Below are 21,909 nucleotides of genomic sequence, written 5' to 3' on the forward strand. Positions count from 1 at the left end.
GTCCAAGGCCGTGGGGTCGATTCCCACAACTGGAGAGTGTTTGTTTGATGAACATGAATGTTTTTCAGTGTCTGGGTGTTTATATGTATATTATAAGTATTTATGTGTATTATATTAATAAAAAAGTATTCATCAGCTATCTCAGTACCCTACACAAGCTACGCTTACTTTGGGGCTAGATGGCGATGTGTGTATTGTCGTAGTATATTTATTTATTTATTTTATTTCCTACAAATTTTCGCCCTATATCGGACAACCTGAGGTATAGGTGTTAAGCGTCATGCGCCTGTTATTACACCGGCAACCACGCGCTTTACACCGGAACAGCAAATATATTAAAGCAGTATGTAAACTATAAACAAACCTGTGAAACAATACACTCAAACAGATGCAAGTATTTACGAAACCCCAAGGCTATTATCGAAGTAAGTAAGCTAAGTAACTAAGTAAGCTCGTGTCGACACGGTAGCCCCGACTAAAAAGTGCTAAGTAACTAAGAAAGCTCGTTTCGACACGGTAGCCCCGACTAAAAAGTGCTAAGTAACTAAGAAAGCTCGTTTCGACACGGTAGCCCCGACTAAAAAGTGCTAAGTAACTAAGAAAGCTCGTTTCGACACGGTAGCCCCGACTAAAAAGTGCTAAGTAACTAAGAAAGCTCGTTTCGACACGTTAACCCCGACTAAAAAGTCGGGGTTACCGTGTCGCCCGTGTTGCTGTTGCGTAGGTAGGTCGCGTGGAGTCCAGGTAATTATTTAATCAACCGGGTCTAGTTTACATACTGCGTTAGCTATTAGTTGGCGGCAGTACAAACGTGGCGGCAGTACCTGTCCGAACGAGCTCTGTCACAAAAATATCAAACGACTTCAGTATTGATAAACGGTAACAAATTCCGTGTAAAATTGTACAGGCGCTTGCAGTAGGTTATAAGTAATAACAATTATATATGCGTAAAGAATTGACACTTACATTACTTTACATTTTTTACCATCTAACGGATTCGATAAGTTTGGACCCTATACGCATAATTAGGGCCCTGAGACAACGGTTTCACGCAGGCAAAGCCGCCGGCTTAACAAGTATAACAATGAAAAACTTGTGTCACATACATGATTATCATAATCCCACAAAAAGATTACACAACTGTGCAGAAAAAGTACACAACTTTTTATTATATTTTTGCTTCATTGTAGATGCCACCTACACCTAAACGATATTGAATAAAGCAATATTAAGACAGGAAGCCAAAAACAGATATAGACACTAGGCTGGAGTGTATAGGCTTGATCGTACAAATGATATATTATTATTTTATGTATTATATGTGCGACTGGGGTGCTCAGTCAAGCTCAGTAGGCGGCAGCAGTAGGTCGATTAGGTTATATTCACGTTTTTCCTTTATAACGGCGGTTCCTCAATCAATATATTCTAGACTGAATCCTACTATTCCAGTTACATTAGTATAAATCAAAGTTTAGAATTTTTGAAGTAAAACTTTTTAGGCGCGACTACGGAGGAACTCAGATTTTTTTCTGACGGAAGTAACGCTTACGTCAGACGTCTGTGTAGTTTCTGCTATTCAAAAAAAATAAAATGGATTGGTCGTCAGTATATGTCATATACTTCACGCTTCTTGACTTATACGCCAGCTAGTGGCTAATATCATAATCAATTAATTGTTTTATTGAGATTAATTAAACGAATCAATTGTGAATAGCAAAGTGAACGACTCATAATGCTCATTTAATTATCAAATTTTAAAAAAAAAAAAAAAAAAAAAAAAAAGAAACAAAAACTGCAAGACTGTATATCTATATATATCCATGTAAAATTAATGTAAAATAGTGATATATCTATATCTATAGATATTATGTACATTTCATTCCACCAGGGGCGCCTGTGCATCACTTTCCTAGTACAGCTGTTTTTTATTAATTGCAATTAAACTACACTGAATTAATTAATCATTCGCATTCAGTGACCTACAATCGTCGATTAGAATTTAAAAAAAAAAAATGTTACTCAAATAATGGATTTTTTCACAAGTTAGAGTGTTTTTGGGTTTCACACATGACGGATAGACGAAAATTTTTTGACCTATTTTGGTGTTTCTTTCCAATTCTATTGCAGTAAATCAATTTTTTAAAAGTATGGAATTAATCTCCATTAAATTAACTCGACAATAGTATGCAAAATATCTTGATTCCGTGAACTAACAAGGTTATAATAATAAAAATAGCCGCCGAAATGAGGCGAAAAAAATTTTTCGTAAAGCACTCTCTGATGCTTAGCATCATGAGTCGTGCAAAATTGCAAAGTTTTTTGAAAATCTCTAAATATACTTGTTTATTTATTACTTTTGTAATAAATAAATTATTAATAAATTTTCTGACGATTGCGACATTCTATATTCGCACACACTTTTTTAAATTAATTTCGCGAGTCACAAAAAAAACGTTCTTATCAACTCAAAGAGAAAAATTAAAACATTGATTTACATAAAATATACAGGGGTATGTATATTTAACGGTTCTAGATGAATAATTAAGCGGGGCAAAGAAAAATAGTGTACCTATAATAAAATTTTAATAATTATGCTATTGAATTCGGAATAACTAAGTAACTAGTTATCTTAAGTGGTCTAAAGCTGTATACTGGTAATATATTTATATAATATATTTAGACGAGCGTATATGTTGTAATGTTATTTATATATACATACAAGTTTGTATATATAAATATATATTTCGTGTTGTGTAGATAAACTTTAACGCCTTTAGTTCTATGTCGGGGTTTAAAAAAAATTAATAATCAAAAAAAACCTAAAAAACACGTTTGGTATAACTACTAATTTCTACCTTTCAGTTTAGAGAAATCGGCTAAAGAAAATGGTTGGATATGAAAATAAACCTATAGATGAAAATAATATAAATTAACAAAAATCTTATTTTGCAAATTCAAAACTGAATAATGTCGTAAAATTAGTGTATTGTCATCGGCGCTGGATAAATCTACGAAGTTTGAACGAAATCAGACTGTTTGAAGAGGGTCAAAATCAGTTCTAAAGGAGTCTGTTACAAACATACAAACACACCTGTGTAGGCCGTAGTCCACCATGCTGCCCAAGTGCGGATTGGTAGACTTCACACGCCTTTAAGAGCGTTATGGACAACTCCCAGGCATACAGGATCCCTTGGATAGCAAGTCAAAGCCCTCGCTATCACCAGGGTATGTATATAAATATGAAAATTTATATTTAGTTTTTTATTTCGAAAAATCATTTGTCTCATAAAAAAGAAATCCTCATTTTACTTGGCACCGACTTAATAATGTTGCAAGAAATATTTATTTCTTGCTTTTCAGTTGTTTTACGGAATCGGTGTCACCGTCAGCTCCTTTATTGTGACGAGCATAAATTATTATGAAAATTAAGCTTAATTTGCTACTCCGCGAAAAGCAGGACAGTCTTTATGGTGTGATTTATAATTTCTTCAATCCTTATACTCCACACCAAACAGATCTTCGGCAATGAACCCTCGACGCACATTTCGCTCCGAAACCGGAGCATCCTCAGGAGAGGTTGACTTTACAATGATTGTTAATATATAAGTAAGTTATTATATATCTTGGAATATAAGTATCTATAAGTTAATATATATCTTGGATTGCGTAACGTCTACGTCTTGAGTAACGCCTGCTTCTATCAAATACGAGTACAAACAGCTTACCTAATATATACTATAATCGAAGCGCAACTAATGTCATACTTATCATATAATTTATTTATTTATTTAAGGGACAATCAACAGGTTCCAACAAGAACTCTTAAAAACTAAACAAAAAATTAAAAAACATATAAATGTAATATTGTAGACCCACTTTAAGACTGCCACAACTTGCGAATACAAAACTATATTGTCAGTTAGAAGGAGAAAAAACGATTAAGAGAGACATGAGAGTACTTTTAAGCTGTAAGATTCATCAGGCTGTGACATAAACTTGACAAATCTAGCACCGCGAACAAAAACATACATTTAGAATAAATTAAAAAAAACAAATACTTAAATTATATATAAAATAATATTAAAAATGTTGACAATATATACTAACACAAAAAAGAGCAAAGGAAAAAAAAAATAATAACAGCACCACAGTATTGCGATAGGAAGTGGTCCTTTAGTTTTTTTTTAAATATAGGAAGACTTTCCCCTATTATGTCTATGTCAAGCACTTTATTAATGCTGTTATACAAAGTAAACAACCTATTAATAGGCGCTGAGACCCCCAGATTTGTTTTCGAGACAGCAGCTTTAAAAGGCATATCATTTTTTACACGACTAACGGCCTTGGGATTCTGACAGAAACTTTATAAAGTAGATCAGACGCATCTAGGGCATTATTAAAAAGTCTATATAAAAAAACAAAGGTCCAATAGTTTTCTACGATCTGATAGAGTTAATAACTTCGGTGGTCACAGTAGCCTTGGTTCTCATCACCAGTTTGACGTGAATAAATGGTACATTTGGAAAGAAAACACCCAATTTAAAATACTTAAATCGTAATAGGTTTGCCTTGAATATTTGAAGAGTTCCCTCCACAAAATTAAAATAGGACCACCTCTGAGATATGACATACGTACGTATATGGTAATCGCGTCACAAATAGACAAAAAAAAAAATGAAACATACAGACGATTTCTACGAAACAAAAAATGGCAAGCGAAGCTTGGTTGCCCAGGTACAGTTAATTTATTGCATAATATTTTGCAATTGACATTTTGGATCAGATAATTTTTAAGTTAATAATGTACTTAATTTGAATAAAAATGTTCGTAAAATTTAATTACAGTTATAATGTTACAACTTTTATGAAAATATAATGGAATACGAATTTGTTATATTAAATAAAGAATACAATATTTGAATTCTCAATAACCTTAACGATGAGTAATATTAAAACGTCTTTGTTTACGTTTTTTATCTAATCTCGTTGGCCATAATTTACATATTCTAGAGTAAAGTCCGTTAGCAATAAATCGTATTATGTACCAATATTTCAAATGCGACAGTGAGTTAACCTGGTATGTCCTTTTTCACGCACCAACAGAGTAACGAATCAAACTGGCCCTTTTCATGTGTCCTGGGATAACATTTACAATATTATACTTAATATTATAAATTGGTAAAATTCTTCCAATATAAGAAATCCACATTATATGTGATTGGCAGATTTCTAATCAATAAAACTTTTGAACCCATTCGATGCACTTAAAAGTAATTTAATTCATTAAAAAGATACGTATTTTTCTTCAGTTCAGTAAATTTATTAGAGAGTAAGTTTTTTTGTCCCGCAGTGTACAGCCATCCGTTTGACCTTTTTTAATCACCACGAATTGGTTTATTTTATTTTAGGCAGCATAATTATTTATTCATCATTTAAACCAAGCTCTGTTACTTATATTCGTCGTTTACACAATCATCAACTCGATATAGAAATATTACAGGAACAATAAATTGCAGTTTTTAACCTCCGAAGCAAAATCGACGGGGAAGTTTTACGTGTCTGTTGTGTTGTGACGCTAACGCATAGAGTGTGTCTGCCTGTGGCATCATGTTTTCCGAACGGATTAACTGATTTTGATTTGATTATTTTTTTGAAAAGTGAGTTAATCGGGAGTGTTCTTAGCCATGTTTAATGAGAATCACTGCCCCCACAAAATGGCGGGTCCCATATTTTATCACAACTCCCTCAAGTGGTCCCTTGTCCCTCCCTCATTGAAAGGGCTCGACTAGTAGAATAATGTACACTATATTGACAGACGGGTGTCCTCCACTTTGACAGTTATGTTTCATTTCACGCGAGTAAATCCAAAAACATGGCTATTAAGTGTAGTTTGTAAAAGAAATTGGGAGATTTCCAATCAATTCGGTTCGTCCTTTTTTTCCGTTCAAAAGCGTAACCAATAACCAAAAATGCTTTCATTGCATTTATTAGAATGCTAATATTAATAAGGATTTGATAAAATCAAATATAATATAAGTCGGTAAATGAGTATCCTATTGGACCTACCAATGCCAACGTTTTTTTTTCTTTATTCATCTACAAGTTCACCCTTGACTGCCATCTCACCTAGTGGTAAGTGATGATGCAGTCTAAGATAGTAGCGGGCTAACCTGTTAGGGAGTATGGTAGTCATACCCCTAATCGGTTTCTAAACAACATCGCACCGGAACACTAAATCGCTTAGCGGCACGTCTTTGTCAAAAGACCCCACCGGACAAACAAACAGACACAATAAAATTCAACGATATGTTAAAACACATTTAGTAAATCGAGGTTACGATACGATCGATGATTTTTTTAACGATAAAGCTGCTTGGAAGCTGCTTTATTGCTTTTATAAGTGAATATAAATAGAGAAATGTTGAGAAAAAACACTATTTTTAACACTCATGATATGTATTTTTAAATATCTTTTTATTATTTAACGAATTAAAAAATTGTTTAAAAAAGTTCTGTCTTCGACGTCCATGAGTCTGTATGTGCGGATTGCGTATCTTGTGGTCACGATAACGAGCGAAATACTTTTTTTATAGGCTTCAGTATTTTGAGAAATAGAAGCCTATTATATTTTACGGTATAACGAGGTGTTTAATAATTAATTATATAATTAATTGTTATTTACAAATAATTTCAATTTTATTGTAATGAATGAGATTATGAGGCGTGCACTTTTGGATTTTCCAACTATTTTAAACTGTAAAAATGATGTTGAAAAAGAGCTGTCTGCTGAGTTCCTTGTCGGTTCTACTCGGTACAATCTGCCTTCCGAACCGGTGGTAGAGTCACAACAAAAAAACTGACTTGACATTTCAAAAGTGTTTATAAACTAGGCCTACTTGAATGTAATAAATGAATTTCGATATTCATAGTTTCTTTGTACTGCAGTGTACAGACATCAGCCTGACCTTTGCTTATCATCGCGAATTGGTCTAGTACCGCGTGCTATTAATGATTTGTGTTCAAATTATTAACTTTACTAGCTTAAGCCCCGTCGCTTTGCTCATTTGAGTGTCTGATGTGAGAATTTCTACCTACGTTTACTTACACTATCGCGTTGAAGTTTATTACAATTTATATGGCATCGAAGGAGCGCAATCTAGTTTTTTAGTGGATTACGTAAGACACCCTGATGGCGCAGTGTGCAGCGACCCTGCTTTCCGAGTCCAAGGATGAGGGTTCGATTCTCACAACTGGAAAATGTTTGTTTGGACGAAGATGTTTTTCAATGTCTGGGTGTTTATCTGTATATTATATTCATAAAAATATTTATAAGCTATCTCAGTACCTGTACCACAAGCTATGCTTACTTTGGGGCTAGATGGCGATGTGTGTATACATTTTTTTACATTTTACGTAGTGTATATACATTTTTATGTTTTTAACAGTCAATATATATATGTACAGACTACAGAATGATGTCCCATTTCTGTGGAACATCGCATGGTTGTTATTGTTGTTTATCTCCCCTCATATTATAAAGTGGAAATATTTTTTTCTTTGTACCCAATAGGCTCCGAAACTGCTAGACCAATTTTAACCATTTTTTACTAATCGAAAACTAAACTGTAGATGTAACAAAGGCTATATTTTTAGTTACAAAAAAAAATAGAGATTTTTAGCAAAATTATGCCTATAAAATTAATTATTTGGCATACACTGAGAAAACTATTGAATCCATATGATAGATATAATTTTTATCACGGTATACATGCTAGCTCTATCGCTTTAAGAAGCCCACAGCAAACTTTTTTTTAAATTTACACTACGACAATACACATCGCGATGTAGCCCCAAAGTAAGGGTAGCTTGGGTTATGGAATAATATAAATAAATACTTGTAATATAAAAAAATATTTATTGACAGCCTATTGGCGCAGTGGGCAGCGACCCTGCTTACTGAGTCCAAGGGCGTGGGTTCGATTCCCACAACTGGAAAATGTTTGTGTGATGAACATAAGTGTTTTTCAGTGTCTGGTTGTTTATCTGTATATTATAAGTATTTATGTATATTGTTCATAAAAATATTCATCAGTCATCTTAGTATCCATAACACAAGCTCCGCTTACTATTGTATGTCGTAGTATATTTATTTATTTATTTTATTTATTTATCCTTAAGATTTTCTTTATTTTATATCATCATGCAGATAACCCTGTACATTCCCACACGCCACTGAATACGTTCAGTAGTTTTTACGTAATTACAAACATCCATCCATCCATCCTAACATTCGCTACTGATTTAAATATATTTGATGGAATATTTTGTACAGTTAAATCACGTACGAGGCAGATATGTGAGAATAGCAATGTACGCTAATCACTACCAAAAGGATATATAGTAACCTGTTTTAGGGTTTCGTACCAAAATGGTAAAACTAAACTATTAATTATTCCACTTAGCAATGCTGACCCAAAATAATACAAATAAAACAAATATTAAAAAAATCTAAAGCCTTTCACAAGGTCGAATAAAGCGTAATATGAAAAAGTATTATTATTTACATTATATTTTAAAACAGATTTTTATGTATTTTACATAGGTTAATTAATTTTACATATAATTTCTATTTAGAGATTTTTATTATAATCTTATATTATCAATGCTTTTAAAAATTTACTATCGACACTTAGCATCAAAAATAAAACCAAGTTAGATAAGCCAGCATAGTTTTAGATATCGGCAAAAATACCCCAAAACAGTCGGTTTCGCGTTTCTTTAAGATGAGGTTTTTTTTTTAAATAAAACGTAATCAACATCATATAATATAACGTAAGCTCATCTTAATGAAGGGCATTGTTTTATTTTTATACGTTTTCTTTTTGAGTACGGAACCCACGGTGCACCAATATGACTCTTACTTGGCCGTCTTATTAATGTGTTTATAATCGCTTACCTAAATATACAGTTGATACATGATAGTTACCATACCGCGTAATAAACTGTGAAATATCGCGTATCTACATACCTACTATTTTTATATGGTTACAAGCAGTTCCACGAAGCGTCATCCGAGAACAACTTCGTATAGGCATAACAATAGGAATTAGGAACCTATATAGCCTCTAAACAGTGGCGTGCACTTCATACATTCGTAAAAGGACTGCATACCCTGAAGTGAAACTTCTTTATCGGTGTGGGAAAAATTTTACCGTCACATTTTTCTGTTACGCGTCACCTTTTTCCGTTACGCCCCATCTTTTACTTGTTGATCACGGTTGATTCGAGTTTATTCGAACTTCAAGTGCGTCGCAAAATTTAAACGGCTGAACACGAGAGCAGCACGTGTAGGAATACATCATAATTCTAATGATGTTGTTAATATTGTATCTTAATTTTATAATTAAATGCAATAAACATTTTTTCAAATCCGACTGGTAGTTCTCGAAGTTAGCGCGTTAAAACAAACAAACTTTTGACGTGACAACGTCTTATAATTCGATGGAGGTATGCGGCGTTACCTCGCTCTGAGGCGTTCCATTCAAGGCTTGAAGTGCAAGCGAGAGCGCGGAACGAGCGACAAAGAGGCACAGTCGGCCTCCGCGTTCGACACCTGTCTCTCTCCTACTTGAGTGAGCGATGCGTCCGCGTGGACAGCTTCTATACAATATTCTATATAATTTTGACGGCCGACTGGCACAGTGGGCAGCGAACCTGCTTTCTGAGTCGTGGCCGTGGGTTCGATTCCCACAACTGGAAAATGATTGTGTGATGAACATGAATGTTTTTCAGTGTCTGGGTGTTTATCTGTATATTATAAGTATTTCTGTGTATTATATTCATAACAATATTCATCAGCTGTCTTAGTACCCAATACCCATAACACAAGCTACGCTTACTTTGGGGCTAGGTGGCGATGTGTGTACTGTCGTAATATATTTATTATTTATTATTAAATAATACATTTACATGTTTTCGGCAAAGATGAAGTGCAGTGAAATGTGAATGTGGTGTCAATTGTTTATAGCAACGATAATATCTACCAAGCAAATAAAATTAAAATTTTCTTTTGAAAAATGCAACCATTCCTTTAGTATTTTCTTACGACGTTGTCACGTTCAACTATCGTTAGTAAGCCGACTTTACAGACAACCAATTTTTTTAGCTTCAATTTTAGTGGATAATTATTTGAACTGGACAACGCAGCTAGCATGGCCTAGATAACGAGCGATCCCGATCAATCGTTAATTAATGTCTAATCGATCTTGATTAAGGGATTGCCTTGAGACGTGAGAGTCACGAATCAATTTCGACGGCCGAGTGGCGCAGTGGGCAGCGACCCTGCTTTCTGAGTCCAAGGTCGTGGGTTCGATTCCCACAACTGGAAAGTATTTGTGTGATGAACATGAATGTTTTTCAGTGTCTGGATGTTGTATCTGTATATTATAAGTATTTATGTGTATTATATTGATAAAAAAATATTCATCATAAAAATACACATCGCGATGGAGCCCCAAAGTAAGCGTAGCTTGGGTTATGGAATAATAAAAATAAATACTTATAATATAAATAAATATTTATTGACAGCCTATTGGCGCAGTGGGCAGCGACCCTGCTTTCTGAGTCCAAGGGCGTGGGTTCGATTCCCACAACTGGAAAGTATTTGTGTGACGAACATGAATGTTTTTCAGTGTCTGTGTGTTGTATCTGTATATTATAAGTATTTATGTGTATTATATTCATAAAAAAAAAATTATCAGCTATCTCAGTACCCATAACACAAGCTACGCTTACTTTGGGGCCAGATGGCGATGTGTGTATTGTCGTAGTATATTTATTTATTTAATTTCTCTTCGCCTGCTAACTATATCGTCTATCAATACTGATTAAAATAATTCGATTTATGTAATATTACTTAGTAGATTACATTGATTTAATATATACTATATACTATGGTAGATTTATCGTTTATCATAACATCCCATTACATTTACCGGCCCAATACAGAGTCACCGTGACACCAGTATTTTAAAACAATGAGAAGGTGCTAAGGCCATAGTCCACCACGCTTGCCCAGTGCGGATTGGTCGACTCCACACGCCTTTTAAGAACATAACCGAGAACTCTCAGGCGTACACCGTTGAAGCGGTGGCGGCACAGTGGGTAGGACTCCGACTTCATTTTCGGGGTTCCGAGTTCGAATTCCAGCACGCACCTCTAACTTTTATAAGCAGTTATAACTTGCTTCAAAGGTGGAAATTAATCCTTACTAATAAAATTAATGCGAAAGGATGTTTGTTTGTCCTTTCTTAATGCCCTTTCTCTTTACATCCATATTTTATCGCCTATCAATACTGATTAGAATGATTATTATTTAACGATATATACGATTTATGTTATATTAAACTGCTTTTCTTTTCATATCCATCATCACTTATTCAGGTGTTGATTAATCATTCATCACCATCATCATATCAACCCATTATCGGCCCACAACAGGGCACGGATCTCCCACAATGAGAAGGGGTTAAGGCCGTAGTCCACCACGGGGGCCAGCCCAGTGCGGATTGGTGGACTTCACCTTTGAGAACATTATGGAGAACTCTCAGGTATCAGTTTTACAAAAACGCACATAACTTAGAAAAGTTAGAGATGCGTGCCGGGATTTTTGATTCGAACTCGCTCCCCCGAATGTGAAGTCGAAGTCCTGCCCACTGGGCTATCACCGCTTTATGATTAACCATTGCTAATGTGTATTTGTTTTTTTGTTTGTCCTTTCTTCTAACCCCAAGGGTTAGTTCAAAGGGCGAAGAGTAACATGGGCTACTTTTTATCCCAGAAAAACAAACGATTCCCACGGAATTTGTAAAAAACGATAATGAACGCGGACAAAGAACGGGAGCATAAACTAGTTAATTAATTGTTCTTAAGGCTATCTTTATAAATATAATTCTACTGTGCGTGTGTATGTTACTGAACTCCCCTTAAACGGCTGGACCGATTTGAATGAATTTTTGTGTATGCGTTTGGGTGGCACCTGGATGGTTTACATTGACAAATCAGCCCAAAAAAAGACTTTATTTATCTATACTGCAACTAAACGGCTTATTCATTCAGGTACAGGTCTGAAATATACATAAAATAAAGAATAAACAAAAGAACAAGAATTGTAGACATGCAAAGGCGGCCTTATTGCTGCAAGCAATCTTTTACAGGCAACCTCTGGCGGAAGGAAAAGCTACAAGAGAGCGGGATAGTGCAATTCTATATATACATATATATACGAACATAAATATTTGTGACTTAGGTGATTCCTAGAGAGAAAAAAACGTTTCACGAACTCATATGTGATGTCTAACGATATTAGGCGCCATTTAAACTTATCACACCTATTATGCGGTGCGTTATGTTTAACAAACTCGTAAACTGACACTTGACAGAAAAAAAATATATGATAATACAAACACAAAATAACACACCTTGTGGCAAGAATCATAGACACCACCAGGTTTTATGGGTCGCCTGTGGGTGGGTTATATAGCGGTGTAACTCACCTGGTCCTGAGTCAATATGAGCTGTTCCCCAGGCCTCCGGGGGCGGGGACTGGCCTCTGGGGTCTCGACGGGACTGAACCAGTTGACGGTAGACTCGCCGTGCGTGGACGCGACGCGCGGGTATCTCGGGCCCCTCAGCAGGGGTTCCCGTTCCGAGCTGCTGGGGCCCTGGTGACCTACGATCCAACACATATTTGAAAATTTAAGAAGAAGAAGTAATACTTTATTGCACACAAACATCAAAATATACATAAAATATAAAATAAGCAACAGAACAAGAATTGTAGGCATGCAAAGGCGGCCTTATTGCTGCAAGCAATGTAATGTATGTTCACAAAAATATATCTAAATTTAAGAGAAAATGTGACTGCAATAATTTGAACATGAGAAGCGAAAATAAACTTGCAGTGCAATATACTAGACTACGTAAAATAAGTAATTCATTTAAAGGAAATTGTATACAATTTTACAATAAACTACCAGTTGATATATTAGAGATGTATCTGAAAAAGTTCTATTATAGTATTAAGGACTACGTCAACGATAAAAATGCTTGGGTGTAAATTATTGCTCTAACCAGGTTGCTTCTTTAATAGTTTTAAATGACAATGTGAGATGGTGATAAAAAAAAAATAACAACCGGCTAAGTTTGTTGTGGGCTTGTTCTAACACTCGTAGCTTTAGTTTTAAGTTACCGTTACGTTAACTCACTTCTATGTCATATTTTACATGTATTGTACGCATCAAAAGCGCCATCTATGTGCCTATTTGAATAAAGAAATATTTGCCTTTGACTTTGTCTTTGATTATTTCCTCAATTAGGCCTATCACAGGACTATCAGTCGAGCATCGTTAAAGCGGATCATTTTAATTGGATTGGATTGGATTTTATGAATGAATGAATGAATATACTTTTATTGCACACGACAAAAAGTAAATAAAAAAGAAGAGTATAACAAAATAACGTATACAATTTGGCGGCCTTATCACTTCATTCTTCCAGGCAACGAATGGCGAAGGAAACGATTACAGAAAATAGGTAGGTGGTGCATAAACACATATAATATTTAATTACTTAATATATATATATATATATATAATATATATGTAACAATTTTATATATTCATTTCCTTTGTATTCTTATTCATTTATATGTCTTTTATATAATATGTAATATATCTATATATTAATGTTTATTATATGGAGATGGAAAGCATAAACTTTGTACCCCTTGGTACAAAACTTGCGCGCACAGAAATACTTATACTTAGATAAATACTCAGCTGTATAGACGAAGTCCAGGGCAACTGCTAGTTCAGGTTAAAGAATCATTTATTTCTCTTAAAGAATAATTTACATATTCACTTACAGAAATCATATTGAACTTATATTATTTGATTAGCAATCATTTATATTAAACTTATTAAGGTAAGGTATACATATAAATTATTAAAGATCTACCCTCAGAAACTTCGATCACCGTATGTTGCGAAATGCGAAGTCGTTGCCATAGTGTAGTTATAAGCGGTATTACAACATTACAGCTGAGATAGTAGATTTTTTAGTTTGCGTTTGAAAATTTTAAACGACTTCGCATTTCACATTTCTTCGACCGAGGCTAGTTTAGGATATTATTGATCAAAGCACTCACCCATTATTTCCTTGGCCTGCAACTCCTGCGGCAACACCCGAAAGTCCAGGAACCAGGCTTCCCCCCACGCTAATGTGAACGATGTGAGGATAAGAAACACCTGGTACACCGGCTGCGAAGCGTTCGGCCACTGCCAACAAAAACATCAGTATCAGCACATTGCAGTAAAGCATTTTGTGACAGAGCTTGCCGCATTGCAAATTCATTCAAGGGCAATTGTATATTATTTTATAACAAATTACCAAATGAAATCTTTGAGATGTCTCTCAATAACTTCAAAGTTTATATAAAACGTAAGCTTACAGAAATATCCTATTATAATATTAAGGATTACTTAAACGATAAAAAAGCTTGGGTGTGAATTGTTCTAGCTTAATTCATAGCGTAATATAAATAAACTGTGAGATGGTGATAACAAAAAAAATTACCCGGCTAAGTTTGTTGTGGGCTCTTCTTAGACCAGGGCGCGTTTGGAACCCTCGTAGCTTTAGGTTTAAGTTGGCGAACGAAGTTATCACCATCCCCTTACAATTATGTAAACATATATATAATATGAACGCTTCTTAAGTGCCTGTGATAGGCCTACATGAATCAAGAAATTTTGGAATTTTCAACCACTTATATTGGAGCAACACAAACCACTCCACTTTAGTAGTTTTTCTCGGTTAATTAATTAATACCATTTAGCAGTTGAGAGTAATTATTTTACCTCGGTTTGCCATAAAATGGGAAATTGGAAAAAAAGTTTGCTACCTCGCAACATTCCGCGGGTGTGAAGTGAGTCATGCGTGGAGCGTTTTTACAGATTTTGGACACCATGCAATGCAATCAATAATGGATGTATGAGGGTTCTTTATGATCTTAATTCTGTGACCAAAATCGATGCTTATAATACAACTCCAAAGACGTGAAATTTGGGAGCAGCACTTTTTAGCATGTATTGGGAAGCGTTGCTATGTATTTAGACGATGTTTTTCTCACTTACCATTAGATGGACTAGCTTTTATTTATTACTATATAAAAAAACAGCTTCAGGACAGAATAAAAGCAGAGTACTTTTTATCATTTTTATAAATTTAAAATGCATATAAAAATTTTCGGAACCAACAGGATTTGAACCTGCGACTCTCTGGCAATCGCGGCCTGAGCGCTTTCTCCAATTAATTAATTATTTTCTCCCATTTTTATCATATTAAAAACTCAAAAGGAAATCTATTGGTTACACGCAGCAACTTTCGAAATTATACCATTGGTATGGAAGTACAGTCTGAAGTACAAGCGGGAAATTTTCTGTTAGAGCTATAAGTGAATGAGCGAATGAAATGGTCCAATGAATGAATGAAATTTTGAAATTTTTTTTTTGAATTTTTTTTGAACATCAACCCATTAACGGCCCACTACAGAGCACGGGTCTCCTCCCAAAATGACAAGGAGTTAAGGTCGTAGTCCACCACGCAGGCCCAGTGCGGATCGGTGGACTCCACACGCCTTTGAGCACATTGTGTGGAACTCACAGGCATGCAGGTTTCCTCACGATGTTTACCTTCACCGTTGAAGCAAGTGATGTTTTAATTAAAACGCACATAACTTCGAAAAGTTAGAGGTGCGTGCTGGGATTCGAACCCGGCTCCCCGAAAGTCCAGTCGAGCTCCTACCCAATGCGCTATCACCAATTCTTCATAAATACAATAGACCAAGTTACAGACTGCAGAGGGTATAAGTTTATAAGTGTGTGTAAGAAGTGTTTCTATACTTACGTCGTAAACAAAGACTTTTCCTATTAAAAAGGCACACGTACCACCCGTAGAGAGCTGAAAAAAAAACATTACCGTACCGTAAAAATATACTAACAAACAAAAAAAAATGTGTGAGCCGTCACGGGACGCCTGGCAGATGTGAAACGTTGAAATTGTTTTATTTAAGTTATATGCATAAAACAGATTACGAGAGGAATCAGTTATAGCGTACCGAAACGATAAAGCATTCCAAATTTCGTGCCATAAAATAATGACTGTTTATTATATTTTTAATAAAAACAATATATATAAATTTTAAAATAAAAGAGTTTGTGCGTGTAACCTTTCCGCGCGTTTATAGTCAAGATTTTATTATTATTTATTGATGAAAGATTAATAATTAAATGTTCCTGGGACTCCGACATTTCATTTAATATTCACTATTTCATTTTATATTCTATTTAAAATTCATTAATATCACTTTCACATTTTATAAATATTTTACTTTGGAATAATTGACAGTAGAAAATTTAAGGTTAGATCAGTACATGTCAATATAACTTTGTCATTCAATATTATAGAATGTCGCAATCGTCCGAAAATTTATTAATAATTTCTTTATTACAAAAGTAATAAATAAACAATTATACTAAGAGATTTTCCAAAAACTTTGCAATTTAAAATAATTTTATTATTTTATGATATTTTCCACTAGCTAGACATATACTTACGACCAATCCAAATTATTATTTTAAATAGCGAAAACTACACAGACGTCTGACGTAGGCGTTACTTCCGTCAGAAAGAAATCTAAGTTACTCCCTAGTCGCGCCTAAAGAAGTATTACTTCAAAAAAATTCAAATTTAAAATTTATTTGAAATCACGACAGCACAGCTATCTATAGTACATACTAGTATATTCCATCATATAACGTGGCGATACGTCGCCACGGGCTGTATCGCCACGCCAACAATGAGACGACCCTCGCCTACAGATGTTAAATAATAATAATATAAATATAATAAATAATAATATATCTGAAATAATTATTTATTTTTTTGCTATATCTGATCATTCATTTAATTACTTTATTGTTATTTAAATAGGCCATTTCTTTACTACAAGAACATATAAAGGAAAGCATTGAACTTTTTATAAAACAAACTATTTATTTAATTGACGTTATATATTTTTTTCTTTATTATTTTCGGTTCCTCTTGGTTTTCCTAATCCTAAGGTTGCCTGGAAGAGATCGCTACTAAGCGATAAGGTTGTTTTTTTTGTGGTGTACGAATAAAGTGAATAAATAAATAAATATTTCCTACCAATGAGTAGTTGACATCGGATAGGTTTACTAGTCATCTTTATCTTAACAACACATTACCGGCAGTGTCGTGCACAGGGTTTTTGACTAGGGTATGCATAAAGTAGGTACATGGCATAAAATGGAAATTTTACCCCCCAATATGACTTATATAAAATAATTTGGGTATGCAGTGCTTTTGTGCATGTATGAAGTGCACGCCACTGATTACCGGCCCACTACAGGGCACAGGTCTCGTCACACAATAAATAAATAAATAAATAAATATGCTACGACAATACACACATCGCCATCTAGCCCCAAAGTGAGCGTAGCATGTGTTATGGGTACTAAGATAGCTGTTGAATATTTTTATTAATATAATACACATAAATACTTATAATATACAGATAAACACCCAGACACTGAAAAACAATCATATTCATCACACAAACATTTTCCAGATGTGGGAATCGAACCCACGGCCTTGGACTCAGAAAGCAGGTTCGCTGCCCACTGCGCCAGTCGGCCGTCAAACGACAATGAGAAGGGTTTAGGCCATAGTTCACCAGTTGGTAAAATTAAAAAAAAAACACTGCATATTTGCACAAGTACAAGTATGGTGCAGTGATTGAACCAAACATAGGTAAAGAACAGACAAACGCACTTCCGCAGTAATAACGTTAGTATGGAACTGTGGATGCAGATACTTACAGCAATAACACTCCAATTATTAATGTAGAGTATAGCATAGAATAATAACAATGTTAGGAACCGCAGTATGGCAACTATCACTATGTCAAACAAGGACACCTTTATATCATACTGCAATATTTCCCTGTTCATGATTTGTATAAGAGTCTCGCCTTTCATCTGTAAAAAAAAAAATTAGTTATATATTTATTGGACAATAAAATAATGATAATAGAAAACCTGTTATTAGTCAACCAATTTTTGAACTATTTGTAATTACAACAGTTAGTTTTCCAATTAAAGAAAAAAAAAGTATACTACGACAATACACACATCGCCATCTAGCCCCAAAGTAAGCGTAGCTGGTGTTATGGGTACTAAGATGACTGATGAATATTATACATAAATACTGATGTTCATCACATACACATATTCCAGTTGTAGGAATCGAACCTTGGACTCAGAAAGCGGGGTCGCTGCCCACTGCGCCAATCGGCCGTTAAATAACATTAAAAAGCTTGAAATAATCATCAAAATAATTACTCAAGGCTATTTGGAAAGGGGGTACTAAGCCTATGGGATACTATAGTATGTATAATATTGATGAACAGCTAGAATGATTCTATGCGCAAAAAAAAAATGAACCAGCCCTTTTGCCACCAGAGTAGGTAATCAATTCAGGGGAAATGTCTCGCAGGATTATTTTTGCGTCTAGACTTCATGGCCACTGGGTCTCCACGGCAAACAATAAGTAACTCTACATATTTTAAATTCCATGTTTAGCGCATTGGTTAGAAGCTCGACTTCACTACCGGGGGTCGAGTACGAATCCCAGCACGCCCCTCTAACTTTTCATTTTATGTGCGTTTTAAGTAATTAAAATATCACTTGCTTCAATGGTAACATTGTGAGGAAACCTGCATGCCTGAGAGTTCTACATAATATTCTCGAAGGTGTGCGGAGTCCACCAATCCGCACTGGGCCAGCGTGGTGGACTACGGCCTTAACCCCTTCTTATTGTAGGAGACCCGTGCTCTGTAGTGGGCCCGTAATGGGTTGATGTGATAATGATTCACACACAGATAAAGATGTCAAAAATGCGATGTCTTTTCATTACAATAAGTTAGGGTTGCATTTATGTAGATGGCCAATAATCTATTAATGCCACATTATCTTATATCTTTAAACAAGCAATTGTATATATATAATTGGAATCTCGGAATCGGCTCCAACGATTTTCATGAAATTTAGTATACAGGAGGTTTCGGGGACGATGAATCGATTTAGCTTGGATAAATGTCATTTTATTTGTGTTTTCCTGTAATAACCGATTTGGTGCAGACGAAGTTGCATGGGTCAGCTCATCAAAAGAATTGGATATTTTCTCACTCACCATAACACAGATAAGCCACATTAAACTAGTGAACAGTATGTCGAAGGTGACGAACAGGCAAAAGAAGCGACGGACGGACGACATTCTGCCCTGCGGGCGGTGGCCAGCCACAAAATCTTCTGTGACCAGGTTCACTGACTGAGAGTGTGCTGAAAAAGAAGTGATATATTGTTAAGTAGTGTTTCCCCAGCATCCAGATCCCAGCAGTGGACTTTGGATGGAAATTATCCTCAGAATCCCACTGCTGGGACAGACTTCATCTTATAAGAATAATAATGATAATAAAGCTTCATTTATTCCATCTAATTTTACAAAAAAGTTTTTATCCTCACAAACAACTTGTGTTAGTTCACGGTTAGTGTGATTCTCAATAAAATCTTAATCTATAAGTTACTGTTAGCGCGTTAGTCCTTATGTTAGATGGATCCCATAGGAAGCCTCCATATCTTTCCACACTTTTCTATCTTGGGCCGCTTTCATTTTATCATCAGCCAATCTTTTCTTATGTCTGCCCGTTATTCCCTTTACAGCCTGGTCCTACACATTTTGTTAGAATTGTGGTTCATCTACAATCTTTGCACCTGGAGATGTGACCAGCCCATTGCCATTACAATTTAAAGGCATGGTTTAGAGCATCTTGTTTTGTTTCATTTCTTATATATAAAGGGAATAAGATCTAAGATTCTCCTCACTGCTTTAACGCAGGTTGGCAGACATTCAAATTCAAAATTAATTTATTTCAATAGGCCTTTCTTTTAGTGGGACTCGCTTCGGCGGATGCACTTCATTCGACCCTCCAGGATCTTTTGTACTCTTAACTCTAAAGTAGGCCTAAATATAAGCACTTTTTAAACGTCAAGTCTGTCTGTTTGTAGTGACTCTACCACCGGTTTACCACCATAATCTTTGTTAGATTACATTCCCTTGTCTGCCCAGAAATTGTTAAAGAAGTATTGGGGTATCTTGTAAAAAAGCACTTAATACCAGTTTAAAGTTATATGATCCACCCTCTAAGCATCGGCCAGGACATAAAGCTACCATATTCAGTCTGAATTAACTAATGTTTTAATTTTAGTAATAACAACTTGTATGGTTGCCAGTGATGATGTTTGCTTCTGAAACATAAACATCAAGGGCAATAGTGTGAACTACCTCTGAGTATCATTAGATCGAACGCTTTAAATAAAAAGAGTAACCAATTAAGCTTAACAAGTCACAAAGTACAAGAGGCAATGGGCGGGCCTTGTAGCTCGTAAAACTGATTGATTTTAGGGCTTCAGAGGAGCTTAAATCGCAGCTCCACATTGATAAACATACATTGGCCAACCCCAAATCAAGTGGACAGACATAATGATTATGAACCGTGAACGTGGGAGTTTCGAACTCCCCAGCAAAAAACCTATGCCCATATTAATAATAGATAGATGAATCAATAGTAAAACATTAAAGAACAAACAATTAAACACAAAGATATGTTAATTAAACAATATTTACTTACACAAATTCCTGTACCCTGGTGGAATGGTCACACTGTTCAGCAGTGATTCTGCTGCCTCTCTGATCTGATAGTCCGCCATCTTGGGCCCTGCAAACATTAGATAAACAGCCTAATTACACAACAAACAAAGTTTGTTCAAACAATTAAATTAATTACTTCAGAGTAAAATAATTAGTGAGAATTGTACACTTAAGCTTTATAAAATAAGTGTTAAATGATTAAATACTACACGTTGTGACAATTATGTGCACATTTTGTTTGAGTTATTTATTTTTAAATGCGGGTACTTTTATTTTCCACAAATTAAGGATATGAGTTATCTGTAATTATTCACAATTCTTTTTAATCTCAATTTTTATAATTTACTATCCATGCTAAGAATTACATAGTATAAAGCCAATGTATTTATACTATGAAGCAACCTTCGCCTTAACCTTGCTCTACCAGTGGCACTATGTACCACGGAAGGTTTTGGCCTACTGAGTATGGAGACAAGCCCACTAGAAGAAGCCTTGCCTTATAAAAATAGAGAAAGTAGGGATGCAAACCATCAAAAATTTTGTCTTAAGTTTTACTGCTTAAAAATTCTTAGTACCAGCCCGGAGTATGGAAAACAGTGTTATCTACCCATGTAGGACAAGTCATAATCCCTCCCCATCTGCATTAGATCAGCATGGAGAGTTAAACCCCTCTTTCCTATAAGTCTATGCCCAGCCATAAAAAACAAATAAACAACTCGAAGGTAATTGCAAGTTTTGACACAAACATTCTTGGTCATTAAAGTAAAGTTAAAAAAAATAACTCTAATTCAAATCAATTCTTGTTTATGGCTTTTGCTAATCACGCCCATAAAAGACAACGTATAACTTCCTTTGTAACGTACAACGTATTATTTGACAGAAAAAAAATACATTCGAATTAGGAACACATAATTGTAATAACAATAAAGAAATATGAATGAAAACTTTTTTCACCACTTATGTGACACTTCGGACAGTGCTTTGTTTTAATTAATTCTACAAAGCTGACTACACTAATTTACAACAAATCTAATAGAAACAAAGGCTCACCTATCGTTA

At 34.9% G+C, this 21,909-nt stretch overlaps 1 protein-coding gene across 1 annotated transcript in view; it reads right to left on the reverse strand.

Annotated features, from left to right (window-relative positions):
• LOC120625064 overlaps nt 1-21,909 on the reverse strand; it is a 49,802-nt gene that overhangs the window by 16,863 nt on the left and 11,030 nt on the right. Inside the window, exons 8-13 of the mRNA XM_039891976.1 lie at nt 20,831-20,909; nt 19,333-19,481; nt 17,961-18,119; nt 15,964-16,017; nt 14,207-14,336; nt 12,555-12,730 (exon numbers count right to left, since the gene is read on the reverse strand). Of these exons, the coding sequence (XP_039747910.1) occupies nt 12,555-12,730; nt 14,207-14,336; nt 15,964-16,017; nt 17,961-18,119; nt 19,333-19,481; nt 20,831-20,909 (747 nt within the window). The remainder of the gene's footprint in view (nt 1-12,554; nt 12,731-14,206; nt 14,337-15,963; nt 16,018-17,960; nt 18,120-19,332; nt 19,482-20,830; nt 20,910-21,909) is intronic.

This window comes from Pararge aegeria, chromosome 7 (genome assembly GCF_905163445.1).
Source record: "Pararge aegeria chromosome 7, ilParAegt1.1, whole genome shotgun sequence".
Classification (NCBI taxonomy): domain Eukaryota; kingdom Metazoa; phylum Arthropoda; class Insecta; order Lepidoptera; family Nymphalidae; genus Pararge; species Pararge aegeria.